Source organism: Leopardus geoffroyi, chromosome B2 (genome assembly GCF_018350155.1).
Source record: "Leopardus geoffroyi isolate Oge1 chromosome B2, O.geoffroyi_Oge1_pat1.0, whole genome shotgun sequence".
Taxonomy (NCBI): domain Eukaryota; kingdom Metazoa; phylum Chordata; class Mammalia; order Carnivora; family Felidae; genus Leopardus; species Leopardus geoffroyi.
In genome coordinates this window covers 139,475,580-139,494,509 of record NC_059332.1, presented here as the reverse complement: position 1 = coordinate 139,494,509, position 18,930 = coordinate 139,475,580, and the positions used below count along the sequence as shown (strand labels likewise).

The following is an 18,930-nucleotide window of genomic DNA, read 5'->3' as shown; positions in this document are numbered from 1 at the left end:
TCCTTATCGCTTATCACCTCTTTGATTTTCCACATATAAACAGGGATTTTAACTATAATGATGTAAGAAATTAACTGTACATCTGAAAACTAAGCTTTGGCCATCAGAACACTGAAAAATCAACTATATCAATTTTTTCCTAGTGGCAATTCTCTCTGTAAATAGGAATTTGTTAAATCTAATAGATAATGCGGTTATTCAAAGACAACTTATTCAAATAATTGGTGCTTCTGGTTATGGCTGATGTTCTTATTTATAGTAGGAAAACATATCACCAAATATCCACAGGTTGAAACCTACTTAATTAAAAATAAGCACTCATTCATTCTTAATTTTAACAGCTTACTAAAGCAGGGAGTCTTAACTTTGGGGACAAGAACCTCTTAGAAAGAGGTGTCTGGTTGAACTTCAAAAGGTCCTTAAGGCCAAGAAATTTTATGCAAAATTTTGTGCATCTGTATATTTGTCTACAGAAAGTCCAACCTTTCTCTGAGATTTTTAGAATATCCATGAGTCAACACAGATTGGCTCAAAACCACTGTATCAGAGCAATGGTGAAATGCCTGTGGCCTCTACCCCCAGTTCAAATGTCCTATAAACAATAAGGCTCAATTATTTTTCATAATGTCTCATTTTCAAATATACAGAATTAAAAAAAACATTAATTTTTATTTAGAAACCTTTTACCAAGATTCTGTAAAGTCAGTGTGACAAACAACAGCATAAACACATTCTCCACAATGTGGCCCTATCTTAAATCTTGCTTATGAAAAGTAAAGAAAAATGATAGCTTCAAGTTCATGGAAGAACATTTATCAAAACGTTAAATGTTTAGCTCTAGGTAGGCGAGCTAGCAGGTGATAACCAGATTTTCATTTTTGTGTTTTTCCCCAAGAACACTTATTAACTCTGTAAAGAGGAAGAAAATACACAGTTGACCCTGAAACAACATGAGAGTTATAGGAGCAACCAACTGATTGCACAGTCGAAAATCTGCACAGAACTGTGACTCCCTCAAAATTAAGTACTACTGACCAGAAGCCTTACCAATAACAAAATGTTAACACATATTTTCTGTATGTATCATATACCATATTCTTACAACAAAGTAACCTGGAGAAAAGGATATGTAATTAGGAAACTCCTAAGGAAGAAAAAAAAAATCCACAGTACCTGCACTGTACCTATGAACAAAAAAAAAAATTCACATGTAAGAGGACTGTGCAGTTCAAATCTGTGATGTTCAATGGTCAACTATATAATCTTTAACAATTATTCCTCCTCTAAAATATTAGTATAGTATTTTCTTCTGAAAACTCAAGTGTAAAATTTATTACTCACCTTAATAGCTTTGATGGCAGCCTTAGTAATTTGGGTCATTTTGGCTTTAGAAATGGGTGGTTTATAGTCATTCAGGGAATACAACTGACAAAAAAAGAAAAAAAAAGAACAAATTTTAAATACAGCAAAACTAATGGTCTCTAAGCAATTACAGAAAATTACCAAACATTTCCATTTTTATAGTCTCAATACAATCAAAGTGCTGGTTTCTTTTAAAAATCAAGTTCAACAACATTAGCCATCAGAGAAATGCAAACCAAAACCACAATGAGGGGGGCACCTGGGTGGCTCAGTCAGTTAAGCATCTGACTCTTGAGTTCAGCTCAGGTCATGATCTCAGGCACGGTTTGTGGGATCAAGCTCTGTGTGGGGCTTTGTACACAACAGGACAGAGCCTGCTTGGGATTCTCTCTCCCTCTCCCTCTGCCCCTCCCCTGCTCCAGCTTGCTGTCTCTCTCTCTCTCTCTCTCAAAATAAAATAAACATTAAAAAACAAAAACAAAAACCCACAATGAGTTACCACTTCACATTTACTTGATTATAATCAAAAAGACAGATAATAACAAGAGTGAGCAAGGATGTGCAGAAACTGGAAAGCTTATACAATGCTAGTGGGAATGTAAAATGGGGCAGCAGCTTTGGAATATGGCTTGGTGGTTCCTCAAAAAGTGAAACATAGCAATACATAATATGACACAGCATTTCCACTCCCAGGTATATACCCAAAAGAACTGAAAATAATGTTCACATAAAAACTGTACACAAATGGTCATTACAACATTACTCATAAAAAAGTGATGTAAAAAAGTGGAAAACCACCCAATGTCCATCAACCAATGAATGAACATAATATGTTAAAACCATTCAGAATATTAGCCATCAAAAAAGGAATGATACATGCTACAAAATAGATGAACCTTGGAAACATTATACTCAGTTAAAAAAACTATATTAAAAAGACCAGATATTACAAGATTCCATTTATATGATATGTTCAGAAAAATCATATCTACTGGTGACTGCCTACAACTGGGGGAATTTGGAAGAAATGATATGTTGCTACTAATGTGTACAACATTTCTTTTGGGTAGTAATAAAAATATTCTAAAATTGATTGTGGTAATGTACAGTCATACTAAATGCCACTGAATTATACACTTCAAATTGGTTAACTGTATGGTATATAAATTATATCTCAAAACTCTTTAGAAATCAAAGGATTTAAGGTTTAGCAGTAATCCCCCATGCCAAAAAAAATAATTTTGTTTTGAAATTTCTCATATAAGCAAAGGATGATAAAACCGCTTAGAGAGAAAATCAGTTAAAGGTGGGAAAATCAGGGGGCACCTGAGTGGCACAGTAGGCTAAGCGTCCGACTTTGGCTCAGATCATGACCTCATAGTTTGTGATTTCAAATCCTGCATCAGGCTCTGAACTGATGATGCAGAGCCTGCCTGGGATTCTCCCTCCCTCTCTCGCAATTGCTCTCCCTCTGTCTCATAATAAATAAATAATTTTTTTAAAAAAAAGGTGGGAAAAATCAGGCAGTGAACAAATAACTAAGCTTAAATGAATACTGATTAAAATTTATATTGTACTCAGTGATGCTAAGATTTTAACTATAATGCTACAAGATTATTAATTTCAAGTCTGAAAACTAAGCTTTGGCCATTTGAATACGGCCAAAATAAATCTGAACAGACTTTAAAAGTAACTTAAACAGAATGTTAGTCAACTGGCAATTTAGGGAGTCCTCTACAGGTTTTGCTTCATCTATCAATGAATTCTACTGATTTTTACCCAGTTTCCCCCATATTTGTCTCCTCTTCCTACTCCTACCACCATCACAACCACAGCTCAAATCGCTTTCATCTCTCACACAGACAACACCTCTAAATGGATGTGCACGCCTATCTTTTCAAAAACTAATCTGATCAGTTGACTAATACCCCTTAAAAGGTCAATGGCTTCCCATGCTTTGAATAAACACATGGTTCAATTCCTGTCTACCTTTCCAGTCTCATTTCGCCCCATGCTCCCATCCTGAGCCCTTTGCTCTAGGCACAATGGTATTTTTTTTCAGTTTCCTGCCACAGAGCCTTTAAAACGGACCCATTCCCTCTATTTGGAATACTCCTCACCATGGCCTCCTTGCTGGTTAATGTGCAGTCATACATCTTAGTTTAAGCAACACCCGATGAGGAATCAGCCAGATCAATACTTCCCCTTTCATGCTCTTACTGTACGTCATTCAGCTCTGAAGCACTCGTCATAGCACTCTGACATTTATTTGTTGATCATTTAACTAATACTTGATTTTTAAAAGAACTGTCACAAATGACAGTAACACCAAGGACAAAGAATGTAAGTTCCTTTAATACAGTTTATGTTAATATGACATTAATGGTACAAGAGCTGTTCAAGCTGAAATCAATTGTGAGGCATACAAATATCCTTCCATTGAAGTACCCACCTGTTGATGACACTGCCACCCATCAGGGTCAAGATCCCATCAGATGATATAAGAAACTACCTCTGTCAAATTTACAGGAAATTTTTTAAAATATTTATTTATTTTTGAGAGAGAGAGAGAGAGAGAGAGAGAGAGAGAAAGAGAGCGAGCACAGTAGGGGAGCAGAGAGAGAGGGGAAGACAGAGAATCTGAAGCAGGCTCCAGGCTCCAAGCAGTCAATGCTGAGCCCGACGCAGGGCTGGAACTCATGAACCGTGAGACCATGACCTGAGATGAAGTCAGTCGTTTAACCGACTGAGCTGCCCAGGTGCCCCTCACAGGGAATTTTAATATATTTCTGTCTTCAATTCTTACCCATATGCCAGTCTACTCACCAGGTACAAAATAACATCAACACATTCTACAGTGCTTACACCAAGCTGTATATAAAAAGTAAAGGTCAATTTCCCAGAATTTCTCATAGGCTCTGGCTGCTGCCTGTCTGAGACCCACTCTTGCCTTCTCCTACAAGAGAGTAAGCTCAAAAATAGAAACTGTGTCTTTTTTGTTTAGATTTTTTCCTTTTCTCCAAACTGTACCTTCAGTATCTCCAAAAAATAAATATTTGTAAAGAATAAATTAAAATGAATACACATAAGACACAACATTGTACAAACTTTGCACAGAAAGACCTGGATAGAAATTCCAACTTATTACAAGGATACAAATGTCACCTTATCACAAGTTGCTAAAGCTCTCAAGTTTCATTTTCTCATTCACAAAGTAGAAACTCATTTCACAGAAACATCACATATAATAAAGCTTTTAGAACATATTAAAGTTACTCAACAAGGCTAGCCATTATTAAAATTAAAATCCTTCTCTCTGGTAGGTGTTCTCCATCTAAATGAACGATATGAAGGGATCCATCAAACATCTATTCACTCCAATACTTGCAAGTCCATTCTAAAATAACTTCTATTACTAGGGAGATGAAAACGCATCAGGTTCTATGCGTTGACTATAGATTGCATGTAGCAAAGGTGACTATACATTGCGTGTAGCAAAGCCTCCAGTCTCAATCAAGTATTCGTCCATATCACAGCACACCAAAGCTTCATTTTTTCTCTTTGTGTGTGCTGAGGGCTGGTAGGTGAGTTAGGGGACATGCAATTTAGACCTATAAAACATTTTTTTTTTTTCAACGTTTATTTATTTTTTGGGACAGAGAGAGACAGAGCATGAACGGGGGAGGGGCAGAGAGAGAGGGAGACACAGAATCGGAAACAGGCTCCAGGCTCTGAGCCATCAGCCCAGAGCCCGACGCGGGGCTCGAACTCACGGAGCGCGAGATCGTGACCTGGCTGAAGTCGGACGCTTAACCGACTGCGCCACCCAGGCGCCCCAGACCTATAAAACATTTTTAAAAGGCATCTTTCACCAGACATCTCCTCCCCCTTTTTAAATGCAGCTACTGCAGAAATTTAAGGCAGTACTCAGAGAAATACTGATAATAAAGTACTTTTCCAAGGCTCACTTAATATATACACTTCCAACTAACCATTATTCTGGATTCTCTAAAATCTCATTTCTTTATTAAATCTGATCATCAGAATATGGACACAGATAATTTCACTTAATTCCCCACCAAATGCCTTTACTAAACTGTAAGTACACTGTGTTTTACCAATCTGTTAAAGAAATTATCTTTAACCCCCCCCCAAAAAAATCCCTTATGCAAGAATTCCCAAAGTATTTTCTCCTTGAATACAGAAACAGGATAATGATTCAGCTACTTTTCATGTGCTTACTTTTTTAATCAAAAAAAAAAAAAAAAAAAATTAATGTTTCTCCCATCCTGTGGCTTGGCTTCTAAGTGAGCCTGCTGATGTTTCTTTTACTTGTCTGAACATAAATCTCAAATGTCTATTGACATCTACTTCTGTGCTATATTTAACGATTAGTTTTACTGGATCTAAAAATAAAATGTATTTTCATGGGTGTCTAATTTTGATAAGCTGCTTCAAAGTTCCTTTGAAGTAGGTGGAGTATAAATTTATACATTTAATGAACTAATGTGAACTAAGCACATGACTTCAGAGACAGCTTGTCATTATCCACTTTTCCTTCTATTCAACTTCTATCTCAATTTAAGTGTTCTATATATTTCACTGTTGTCAATTCTCTCAACATCAAACTCAATCCTCTAGGACCTGCATTAAAGACTATTTGTTGAGAATTGTACGATTATCACTACAACATTCAGTATTTTAGAAAAAGAAAATAGTGATGAAATACACTATCAGACCATTCAAAGCTTTTAAAAAACTTCTATAAATAATCCAATGTATATCAAGAGAGTATATTTAACCTTTAAATCTACAGGATATGACATAATGCATGATAGACAGTAATAAACCTGTAATACCCAACTGATAACTTAATTCTGCTACAATATTGCCATTAGGAAGTGCCAAGCTTCATTTCAATCCTCATTCTAATCAGAAATACCAATCCCTCACCAAAAATTGGGAATGTTATTCTCCCTGTATTCTCAAAATGTGATCTGGTTTTATACTGGAAAATGTTGGAGAAGAATGAAAGTTTACTCTGGGACTTTTTTTTTTTTCCATTTGCCTGATGATTCCCACCACTATGCTTGGGTCAGAAGATCGGGGCTGCACGCACTCTAAGCTTGGGCTCTCTAGATATCCAGTTTTCTCATGTATAAGTTTTAATCCTACACATCAATTTTTGGGGGTCTGGCTGGCTCCCTGCTATAGTGTTTTCTAAAGTCTAAAGTGGCTGCTGATTCCTGTTAGTTTGTTCCATCAAATTATTCCCTTTGCTAAGACTATTTTAACTTTTCTAGGGCTACTGATACCTGCTGTGTCTGAAAACCAAGCTTCTTCCCCTCAAATGCTATGTTCTAATGTTATTTAATCTCATGTGACAATCCTTTATTTATACAAACTCTCCGTATCTGTCTGACCTCTGACTGAAATGAAGTCCCAGTCTTGACCTGTCCTTTCCTTTGGCTACTCAAGACTTATTTACACAAAGACATTAAACAATAGCCTGGGTTTCAGTCTAATTAATTCCTTCCTTATGTTTCACTCCCTTCAGGAACTTGTAGGCACATCAAATGTATTTTTTAGATATGAAAACAACAACTAATCAAATCAGTTTCTAATGACTTTAATCAAGTTTTGAGAAGTTTTTTACCTACACTGAGATATGTGAGTTGCTGCTGGCTGCTTTATTTAGAATAAAGATCTTTAAAGTTGCTAGCTGTCAACTACTGATTAGGCCAAGGAATAGTCACCACAGTAAGTATTTTACACTCTAAGACTACATGGTCTCTTATCACACTACTCAGCTCTACCCCTGTTGCAAGAAAGCAACCGAGGACCAATTCACACATGAATGGGCAGGGTATGTTCCAAGAGAAGTTACCTACAAAAGCAGGCCAACTCTGAACTTGGGCAATGTTTCTCAATCCTAGAACTGTGCACTTTTTTTTCCATTTAGATAAACACTGCAATCTCATGTCTCTGGAAAGCATATTCAAGTCCTCCTTGATCCACCCTCTTCCACATGCTGAGTGTGACTCATCACCCAAAACTTAACAAAATGTTGTACTTCATGCTGTTATTTTAAGGGAACTCACTTCAAAAACTTCAGTGCCTTTCCCAATTTGAGCATAGGTATTACATGAATTCTATCATTACCTTGGAAGAGCCCAAAAAAGAACTTAACTGAGCACCCAGGAGAACAATCAAATTTAGGTAAAATCTTGCTCATTTACAGGTTAATTGTTAAACCTTCAAGGGTGTGGCTCCATGATCAACGGAATTAACCCACTATGTAAACCTAAAATAACTAAAACAGTGATCAATCCAATCCATCTTTCCCAACAATGGTCCTTTACTGCCTTGATAGTACTAGTTAGAATCCCTCAAATCTCCAAAATCAGAAAATCAGAAATTGTGGAACAAACACAATCCTGATACTTTAAATTCAAGACAGCAAGCTGACTACAGACATTTTTCTCCTCTTCCTCCTATTAGGAGGACAATAAAGGAATACAATTTTAAACAGGTAAAAAAAAAAAAAAAAAAAAAACCTCACAATGAAAACAGAATAGGAAGGGGAGTATAATCAGCAAACAAGATGTCACAAATTTACAAAAACTGGAAATATTATTAAGGGGATTAGTAACTGAGGACATAAAGAGGAAACCACAAGCCACAGTACACACAGAAGATACACCCAGAGGAAAATAATTTGTCCTGCCTAATTCCAGAGTCCCACCACGCAAAATTGAGGTATTAAAGACAGCAAGAGCAACACAATTGAACTAATACCTCATCTATTCTTGCAAAAAGTCAATAACGTCTAAAATCGACTATTCAAGAAACAATATTACAAAAATACTGCTTAGATACATGAACGTAATCAGCAAAGGAACTAAAGTATTAAGACCTAAAACATTTTTCTCTTTGGAGGATCCAGCGTAAGGTGAGAAGGATGAGCATCAAATAAAATTTCTTTTGTCCTTAAAAAAGTTACATGCCTATGTTACTTTGAAAAATATAATAATCATATTTTAGTGCAATCTTGTTTTAACTATACTTGCCACAATGGCCCTCCACAGTATCTCTCCCCTCAAAATTCTTATGTTGAATCCCCAACCACTAATGTGATTGCATTTGAAAATAGAGCCTACACGGTGGTAAAGTGACATGAGATTGTAAGAGTGTAAAGTTACAAGAGATCATAAGACTGGCTCAACAGGACTAGTGTCATTAGAAGAGACACCAAAGATCTAGCTCTCTCACATGGCCGTGTGAGGGGGCCACATGACTACTAGGACCTGAGGTAGCTGGTAGGAACTGAGAGCAACCTCCCAGCCCATAGCTAGCGAACTAACCAGACTTCAACCCTATAACAGCAAGGAACTGTATTCAGTCAGCAACCTACATGAAGTTGGAAGAGAAACCCATGTCTTGAATGAGAGCATCCAGCCTAGATGACACCTTGATTTCTGCCTGGTGAGCCCATCAGCAAAGGCAGCAAACTAGTGCTTGGGTCATGACCCATGGAATTTGTAAAATAAATCTGTGGTCCTTTAAGCCACAAGCTAAATTTGTGGCAATGTGTTACACAGCAACAGAAAACTTACACAGTTAAAAAAGCTGTAAATGATTTTTCTTCATTATATCTTGACTGTATAGATTTTTTTAACTTTCGCAAAATATTTTTGTGAAAGTTATTTTTATAATTCAAAGTCAAAATTAAAATGAAAAAAATTTCCTAAATAACTTGAAACATAAAAAAATAGAAATTCAGTGTTTTGCATATAGGAATAAAAAAGTAAGTAAGAGACTTGTTTCACTGATAGTCACTTTAAAGAGATTATTCTCCAACTGTAATACCTGAGAACGAATACTTTACTACAAGGTTTACTTCAACTATATCCAAAATTTGTCACTCCCTAATATACAAGTTCTCCTCTCCTATATAGCAGGATCTTCCAAATTATTTTTTGATTTGAGATAAATATTAGATACAATGAAATATTAGATACAATAAGCATGTATTGAAGTAACATAAAATCAGTTGCACTTGACATAGCAGAATGTGACCAGAAAGTAACAACAGAATTAACAGTAGGAGATTCAACACTAAGAAAATGCAACATTAAAAGCATGTTCTAAAAGAATAATGCGACCAACAGTGACTTTATACTCAGATTTTTATTTTTTTTATTTTTTTACATTTATTCATTTTTGAGAGAGAGAGAAACAGCACAAGCGAGGGAGGGGCAGAGAGAGGGGGAGACAAAGAATCTGAAGCAGGCTCCAGGCTCTGAGCTGTCAGCACAGAGCCCGACGCAGGGCTCGAACTCATGGACCGCGAGATTCTGACCTGACCTGAAGTCTGACGCTTAACTGACTGAGCCACCCAGGCGCCCCAGATTTTTTTTTTTTAATGTTTTTTATTTTTGTGAGAGGATGTGAGCAGGGGAGTGGCAGACAGAGAGGGGGACACAGAATCTGAAGCAGGCTCCAGGTTCTGAGCTGTCAGCACAGAGGCCGATGCGGGGCTCAAACTCACAGACCGCAAATTCTGAGCCACCCAGCTTGACCAAATGAGCCACCCAGCTGCCCCTACCTCAGATTTTTTAAAGTAAATTTCTTTGTAACAAATGTTTGAATGAAAACTATACATAAGCTTGGGTTATTTCCATTGAAGTAGAAATATTCTTGAACAATCAGAAATTTTTAGAGCAAAAGATATGTTACAGATATTCTGCCAGGCGCCCCAGGATCAAGCTTTTAACAAAGGCACAGCTCCTGATTTTAAACTAATAATGTGCCAGTATAAAAATTTCCAATGTTTTGAGGTGACTGGATGGCTCCATCGGTTAAGCGTCCGACTTCAGCTTAGGTCATGATCTCACGGTTTGTGAGTTCAAGCCTCGAGTTGGGCTCTGTGCTGAGAGCTCCGAACCTGGAGCCTGCTTCGGATTCTGTGTCTCCCTCTCTCTCTCTGTTCCTCCCTCACTTGCTTTCTCTCTGTCAAAAATAAGTATTTTTAAAAATTTCCAATGTTTCAAGTGCATCTTTGAAATAAATAAACCATATGTAATTGAAACATCACAGCACATAAAATCTAAAATGTTATAAATCTAAAAATCAATGAGCAAAATTAAGAAATAATCTTTTCCTTTAAAATATAACCTTAAAGGCTTTTAGGCTTTAAAACCTTTTCTGTGATTATATTTTAGTACAGAAAAATTAGAAAATATTTTAAAAAGCCCAAAGATGACAGAAAATGCAAATTCTCTATAATCCAACAATTCATTACTCAATCCAAAAATACTCATTAGTGCCAGGCACTATGGATCCAATAGAAGAGACTGACAACATTTCTGTCCTCATGGAACAGACAGCATGCTTCTGGAGACAGGTAATATTCTAACAAACAGTTTGCAAAGTATAATTAAGTATACAACGAAAGTAATTATTATTTAGTGAAGGGTATGCAAAACTATACCTTTGTCAGGATCTCAAATCCAGAACCCCTTTGAAAAAAAAAAAAAGTGGGGCACTTGGGTGACTCAGTAGGTTGAGCATCTGACTTTTGATTTTGGCTCAGGTCATGATCGTAGGGTCCTGGGATCAAGTCCTGAATCAGTCCCTGCACTGAGCATGGAGCCTACTTAAGATTCCCTCTTTCTCTCCCTGTCCTCTCTCTCTCCCTTCTCTCACCCCATCTGCCCCTCTCCCCAGCTCACGTATGCTCTCTTCTAAAATAAAAAACAGAAAATATAGAAGTATAAAATATTATCGGGAAAAACGATGCCTATTTTCTTAAAATTATAAATGTGAAGTACGCAAACATCTGTCTAGTAAGATCAAACCTACACACTATGCTTTTGGTGAGGCGGTGGGTGGCTTAGTCAGTTGAGAGTCCAACTCAGCAGCTCGCTACTGTTAGCCTGTCAGTGCAGAGCCTGCTTAAGATCCTCTGTCACCCTTTCTCTGCCCCTTTCTCATATGCACTCTATCAAAAATAAATATTTTTTAAAAAGCCAGAATTTGATATGTATAAGTGCTAACATAATTATCATGACAAACATAAATGTTTACATGCTTTGTAACTAATTATGCTTTCCTATGGGCTAAAGTATTTTCGCATAAATAATTAACCTTGTATATTACCAAGGAGAACATTCTATTTCTCAACCATGGCAGGGGTCTAAGATTAATATTATAGTTTTGAACACTCTTATAAAAAGGAAGCCATTTATTTTAGAATCTAACTTACAGTTTAAAACTGTGTTAGTGAGGTGCCTGGGGGGGGGGGGGGCAGTCAGTTAAGCATCTGACTTCGGCCCAGGTCATGATCTCAGAGCTCGTGAGTTCAAACCCCGCATCGAGCTCTGTGCTGACAGCTCAGGGCCTGAAGCCTGCTTCAGATTCTGTGTCTCCCTCTCACTCTGCCCCTCCCCTGCTCATGCACTCTCTCTCTGAAAAATAAATACACTAAAAAAATTTTTTTTAATAAATAAAACTGCGTTAGTAACAAAGAAAAACTATAATCAACTCTCCCCCAAAAACTACTACTTAAAAAACTAAATTTAGACAACAAAAATTTATTTGCATAGTCCCTTAATTCAATACAAAAATTTACATATCCTTTCCAAATTCTTGGGATAAAGTGGATAAAACAATATTCTTGGGGTGCCTGAGTGACTCTTGATTTTAGTTCAGGTCATGATCTCACATTTGTGACACTGAGCCCGGAGTCAGGCTCCATGCACAATGTGCACTTATTCTCTCTCTCTCTCCCTCTGCCCCTCCCCTGCTCGCACTCACGCTCGCTCACCCTCTCTCTCTCAAAACAACGACAAAAACCTCTTAAAGTGGTATACCAGAGTTGCAGTGAGCCAAGACGGAGCAAGTCAATACAGCCTCTCTCCCCCACTGGGTACAACTAAAAATGCCAGACTAAACACACGAAGGCAACCCGAGGCTACCTGAGGACTGAGAAGTAAAAACAACAGGAAGCTGACCAGAAACTGGAGTAGAATAACCAGTGATGGCAGGGGAAGGGACTGAGGTAAATTTCATATTGCTTTATGTTGTAAATAATTGTATTATCTACAGGCTTCGATCCCCGAGAGTAGGCAGAAACACTGCAGCCAATGCTAGAGGCAGAAACACTAGAGGAAACCCCTCAGTGTCCAGCCAGAACACTAGGTAAAAGGCCTCCTCCATGCTGCTGAGCTGGGCATCAGGAGCAATCTTCTTTTCTTCCCCCCTCCCATTTCCCCCTGGGCCCTGCGATGGGTTGGAGAGAAGCAACTGTTGCCAGCACCTAAAAACCCCCCAAAGAATAGCAACTTCCAGATAGAGGAACTAGGAAAAGATGCCTTTATTATCCAAAAAGTATGGTGAGGAATCCCCATTTTTTTCTCTCACCACTTCATCTCTGAAGGCTCAACACGGAGAGAAACCTGATTTTTTGGCCAGAGAACAGAGAGAAGGATGCCCTGGGATCTAGAGAGAGTATGGGAATTGCACAGAGATCTGAGGAGGATCCTCTAATTCTGTGCAGGAACTTAAAAGTCTTGGGCTCATTCTGGAATTGTGTTTGCGTGAAACAGGCCCAAAACAAACCCAGCAAAGGCTCTGAGAACAAAAATCTGTATAAACCACTAACTCCTGAGTGGCACATGCTTTGAGTACACCTAAACAGCAAAATGCAAAATGCTTGTAAGATGGAACTGACGTTAAAACCACTACAAAAAGGGAAGACAGAAATTGCATCCTGAACCTAACCAAGCTGAATGCCTGCTAAAGAAAACAAATCAACATTCTTAAGATGATTTTAATAAAGTCCTACAATATAATACTGAAAATGTCCAGTATACAAGCCAAACTTCCTGGACATACACACACACACACACACACACATGCATGCACACACACACCAGGAAAACGCTCAAGTGAAAGGATAATCAACAGATGCCAACCACAGGAAGATGCTGATGTTGGAATTATCAAACTTTAAAGAAATTATAATCATCTCCAATAAGGCAAAGGAGCAAATTCTTGAAATAAATGCAAAAACAGAAGTTTTCATCAAGGAAAGAAAAACTACAAAAAAGAACTGAAAATTTGAAAATTTTAGAACTGAAAACTAATGTCTGGAAGGAAAAGGTAGTATGGTGCTAAATACAAGAGCTACAAAATGTTTATGAGTGACTTCATACATTTTAAGAAGCAAAAAGTCAGAATCATGGAATTTTTACATTTTTTTAAATGTGTATTTTTTTTGAGAGAGCAAGTGTGCACAAAAGTGGGGCAGGGGAAGAGGGGGGCGGGGGGAGGGCAGAGGATCCAAAGAGGGCTCTGTGCTGACAGCAGACAGCCTGATGTGGGGCTCGAACTCACGAACCGCGAGATCATGACCTGAGCCAAAGTCAGACGCTTAACCAACTGAGCCACCCAGGCGCCCCCACATCAACATTTTATATAACAGTTAAAAAAAAATGTTCAAGAATAAAAATTTAGTAAGGTATTCTAAGAGACAGAAAGTTAACATACATACGTTATTAACATAGAAATATGGAAACACCTAATACATTACATGACAAATATAAAATATCTCTAATAACTAGTTTTATAAATGTAAGAATTAAATGTAATAAGAAAAACATTCAGAAAAATATGTGTTATAACAACTGAATATAATTTATTAGGCACACATAATTTTCTTACAATTAAACAAAAGTCCTACCACACATTCCTTTTTCTATTTCATGCATTTTTTTCTTTTACTTTTTTTTCAAACCATAATTTAATTAAATCAACTAGATGAAAACTTTTTCATGGTAATTCTAGCCCAATTAAAATAAAACAGAATAAAATAGAAAATAATGAAGTACACACTGACTAATCTTGGGTGAGACTTGTGTCCTGTTATATTTACATATGTGACTATTGGCTCATGACACATATTAAATTTCTTCTTTTTTTTGGGGTTCCTGGGTGGCTCAGTCGGTTAAGTGGCCAACCTCGGCTCAGGTCATGATCTCACGGTCCGTGAGTTCAGGCCCCGCGTCGGGCTCTGTGCTGATAGCTCAGAGCCTGGAGCCTGTTTCAGATTCTGTGTCTCCCTCTCTCTGACCCTCCCCTGTTCATACTCTGTCTCTGTCTCAAAAATAAATGTTAAAAAAAAATTTTTTTTTTTAATTTTCTTCTTTTTTTTTAATTTGAGAGCAAGAGAGAGAGAGTACGCACGAGCAGGATAGAGGAGCAGAGGGAGAATATCTTAAGCAGGCTCCATGCTCAGTGTGGAGCCTGACATTGGGCTTGATCCCACGACCCTGGGATCATGACCTGAGCTGAAATCACGAGTTGGACACTCAACCAACTGAGCCACCCAGGTGCCCCCACAAATTATATTTCTTATTGTGGGTTGTAAAAATTTTTTGAGACACTGTTCTAGCTAGCCCACAGTCATAAGTAGAAGGTAATACTAAAATTAATTATAAGGAAAGTAAAACATGATTAAATTCTCTCTGGATAATTCTTGCCGAAGGCTGAGTCTAAAGTGCAATCTCTGTTTTATTTTTATTTATTTATTTTTTCAACGTTTATTTATTTTTGGGACAGAGAGAGACAGCATGAACGGGGGAGGGGCCGAGAGAGAGGGAGACACAGAATCGGAAACAGGCTCCAGGCTCTGAGCCATCAGCCCAGAGCCTGACGTGGGGCTCGAACTCACGGACCGCGAGATCGTGACCTGGCTGAAGTCGGACGCTTAACCGACTGTGCCACCCAGGCGCCGTTTTATTTTTTTAAAGACAGTTAGCAAATACCTAGAAATGTAAAAGACATAGTGATACAAAACTCAGACTTCTTCCTAGTTGTAATCAGTAAAATGGGAAAAGGGAGTTAACTTTCATATCTTAAATCACACTGTGCCACTAGTGATGTATATATCCTCCTGCAACTGTTATACACCCTGCTTATTACCTTCACAGCAATCTTATCACAAGGGTAAATTTATTTGGTCATGATTTGTTCTCTGTTTAGTCTGTCTGTCTGTCTCTATCTACCTAACTACCTGGCTATCCATCTTTCCATTCATCCACCCACTTTGGAAAGCACTGACCTCACATATTGTAAACCTTCAATAAACAGGAACCAATATCAGTATCCTTTGTTTCATATCCTCCACAATGTCTAAAATAGTTCCTTGAACATATCAGGTATCCACATATATGCAGATTCAACTTTCATCAAGCAGCTTACTGGGTTCCAACGGTAATCAAGTAACCAAATACAAATCAGCAAAAATTTATCAGGCTTCTTCATATTTAAATTCACTCAAATGAAACAGATCTATTTTGCTCAAAGAAGTGGAATATGAAAACCACAGGTAAAGAGATACATTTATTTTTCCCCCCTGAACTTCAATCTTTCCAGCCTTGGGCCCCTGGGTGGCTCAAGTCTGTTAAGCATCCACTCTTGGTTTTGGCTCAGGTCATGATCTCATGGTTTTTTGAGCTTAAGCCCCATGTCAGGCTCTGCGCTGACAGTGTGGAGCCTGCTTCAGATTCTCTGTATCCCTCTCTCTCTGCCCCTCCCCTGCTTGCTCGCTCTCTCTCTCAAAAATAAACATTAAAAAAAAAAAATCTTTGCAGGCTTTTATTTATAATTCTATGCCACTATTCATGAAAATAAATTATTTCAAAGCAGAAGAATGCTTCACTCTGAAATAATCCCCAATATCATTTACAATATTGTATAATAATCATTCTTCTATACAATTTTCAAATTGACTTTCAGAGTTAATCATCACCACTCAATATTCTTACTCAGATCAATAAAGTCTTATTATCAAGGTGTTATCAACTAAAAACAAAGAACTGAGAAATACCAAGTCAAATTCAACCAATTAATAGGTCAAAGCCAAACAATGATTTAAATATAATTAAACCAACAGTCACTGACTAGATCTGCAGACATGCACAATATTAAGCCCTTAAGAAACCAAAAAAAAAAAAACAAAAAACAAAAAAAAAACCACACACACACACACACAAAACAAAAAAACAACAACAAAAACCTTGAAGAACTTCACCTCAAATATGTAACAATCTACTGACATAGAAGGGGAGGTCAGTGACATACCATTACTATGACATAGCAGATTCTTAGCATTCTGAAATTCACCATGGTCAGCTAATTATCCCTAATGTCTTTAAAATGTAATCACGGGTAATTCTGTGAAGACACTAATTTGAGGTGTGTATATTAAAAAATTGATGTATGGGAAAACAATTTACTTAACTATTAGTGGCTGAGGATCTTTGTTTCTCTTCTCTCAAATTCTCATTTGCATTTAACAGAGGAATAATATACTAAAGTGGTATTTAAAATTTGGGGGACCCATGAGAAACTCAAGATTTTGCCTCATGAAAACAAAACACATGGCATAATTTAGTGCCAGGATAAAAAATGCTACATTCAAACAAATGAAATGTATATGCATTTGCTAACAGAGAAAAGGTTTAATAAAGAAAACGGAAGTGAAATGTGCTGACTGGAAAAAAGAGAGCATTTCTGTTAACAGCTGTGATTCTGCTTCCACACTATTTACATTCATAACACACTCATCAATAAATCTCTCTTTACAAATAGCAATTTTCAAGAAGGATTGGAGAAGAGGGCTATTTCCTAATGGGAATGCATTAGAATATCAATAGAATGCTGTGCTTTCCTACTGGAGAATCAGAGTACCAAAACAATAAGACACACAGATAAGAATATATAATGCATACCTTCGTATATTACTATAATGTTCCCATTTCATAGTGTTGTGTATATACGATGTATATGATAAGCACACCTCTACATTTACTTATAAATATCCTATTCATTTCTAAAATATAGTCTTATAAAATGCCTGAAACCCATAGCTAAGAAGTCTGCACAGTTGAACGCAAAGGTAATATGAAATGTTTTTAAAAGTATAAAGCAATTCAAGCAAAACAGTTGTCTAAAAAGATTAATGTAGTAAAAATTAATCTAATAATATAAAAAGACTTAGTTTTACAGTATGAACTAGAGAGAACAGAGAATAGTAAATTAAAAGCCAACTCAAAACTAACTATAACAAACCAAGGCGGGGACATAATGAGGACCTGGACTAAAGTATCAACATTTCATTTTTATTATTTAATACTAAGAATAAAAAGGAAGGATGCAGAACACATTTTTAAAAATAACTCATTGGATTTTATGACTGAGAAGATATAAATGAAAGAGGCACCTAGGAAAATTCCAAGTTCTCAAGTCTGGGTATTTGGGAGTATGATTTTACTACTGACATAAAGAGGAAGTCTAGGTTCAGGCTAGAGCATCCGGGGAGGACGAAGACTAGACTGTAGGAAAAGCAAATAAAAGCCATGTTTTGAAAACCTGCATCAGAGCTATTCCATCACTTTGTAAGACAGGAATCTGAAATAGCTAGCAGCTTCGTTCTTGAAACATCTCTTAATCGTACGCAGTTACCTGGGCAAGAGGGTCAGAACCCTGTCATGAGACAGGTGGAAAAGAAAAACCCAGTCACAATATTTTCTCTAACAATGAATAAGATGTGGCAATCAGGGGAAAGTGAAACATACCAGATGGGTGATGTCAGTCACAAGACAACATAACACAGAATATTAGTATTCCCATCAGGCCTCAGAGATGTGGCATATTAGAATGTGAAAAGGGGGTCCTGTATCTATGCCGATGGGAAAGTAGACTACGTTGAACACACAGACAAAAATAATGTGAGGCAAAAAGCAACAACAATCACAGCTGATAACACTGTATCTCTGAGTGACCAGAACAAAGATAAGGCATAGAGTCGCAGATTTTTCTTTGGCCAGTGTTTGGTAGAGGCTCATTTCCAAATATGTATAGTCTTTCCAGTTCCTAAGGGCAAGAATTAAAATATTCTTTTATATAAAATGAGAAGAAAAAAAGAGAAAGTCTAAAAGAAGTTTGTGGAAGGAATACAAGTTTAGATTCAAGTGGTAACAATATATTTTCATGTGCACATGGATACAAAATACCTAAAAAACATGAGACTGAATCCCAGAAGAGAAAAGCAAAAATACAAGTCATTCCTGAAGAGATAACAGTCAAAGAAATAAAGAATAAATACCAAAGCCTAAGTATCAGAGAGAGAATAAGAACAAGAGCCTACTAGGTCTTCGGGTGAAATGATTCCAGAAATATGAGCAACAAATACACAGAATTAAAACAAGGGACAGGCAGTAGCATGATAAAGAAGAAAGATAGTCATAATTACTTTTCATATACTTTGTCAATTATTAAGTACTATCATGAATGCTGTATCACTTTTATCTTCAGAATGACACATTAATATTGTTCTCATTTTATAGATGGATAAATTTAGGGTAAGTAACCTAACTCAATTCAAATTGGTAGTAAGCTACAGAACCATGTCCCAAACCCAGTTCTTCTGCCTACCCAGACGCTCGGTTTCCAAAAACCAAACAAAAAAGCCCACCAGCTAGCAACCAACTAAACATACAC

The 18,930-nt window shown here is 37.1% G+C and overlaps 1 protein-coding gene and 1 pseudogene across 13 annotated transcripts in view; one reads left to right on the top strand and one right to left on the bottom strand.

Annotated features, from left to right (window-relative positions):
- The window catches only part of SCAF8 (SR-related CTD associated factor 8), a 219,156-nt gene that overhangs the window by 181,633 nt on the left and 18,593 nt on the right, over nucleotides 1–18,930 (bottom strand). For all 13 annotated transcript variants that reach the window (XR_006717667.1, XR_006717669.1, XR_006717668.1 and 10 more), the window contains one exon: nucleotides 1,342–1,425. Coding sequence is in view for 10 of the 13 variants with exons in the window: in XM_045500115.1 (XP_045356071.1) it covers nucleotides 1,342–1,425 (84 nt within the window). In the remaining 3 variants the exon portion in view is untranslated. The remainder of the gene's footprint in view (nucleotides 1–1,341; nucleotides 1,426–18,930) is intronic.
- LOC123609204 lies at nucleotides 17,787–18,930 on the top strand (annotated as a pseudogene).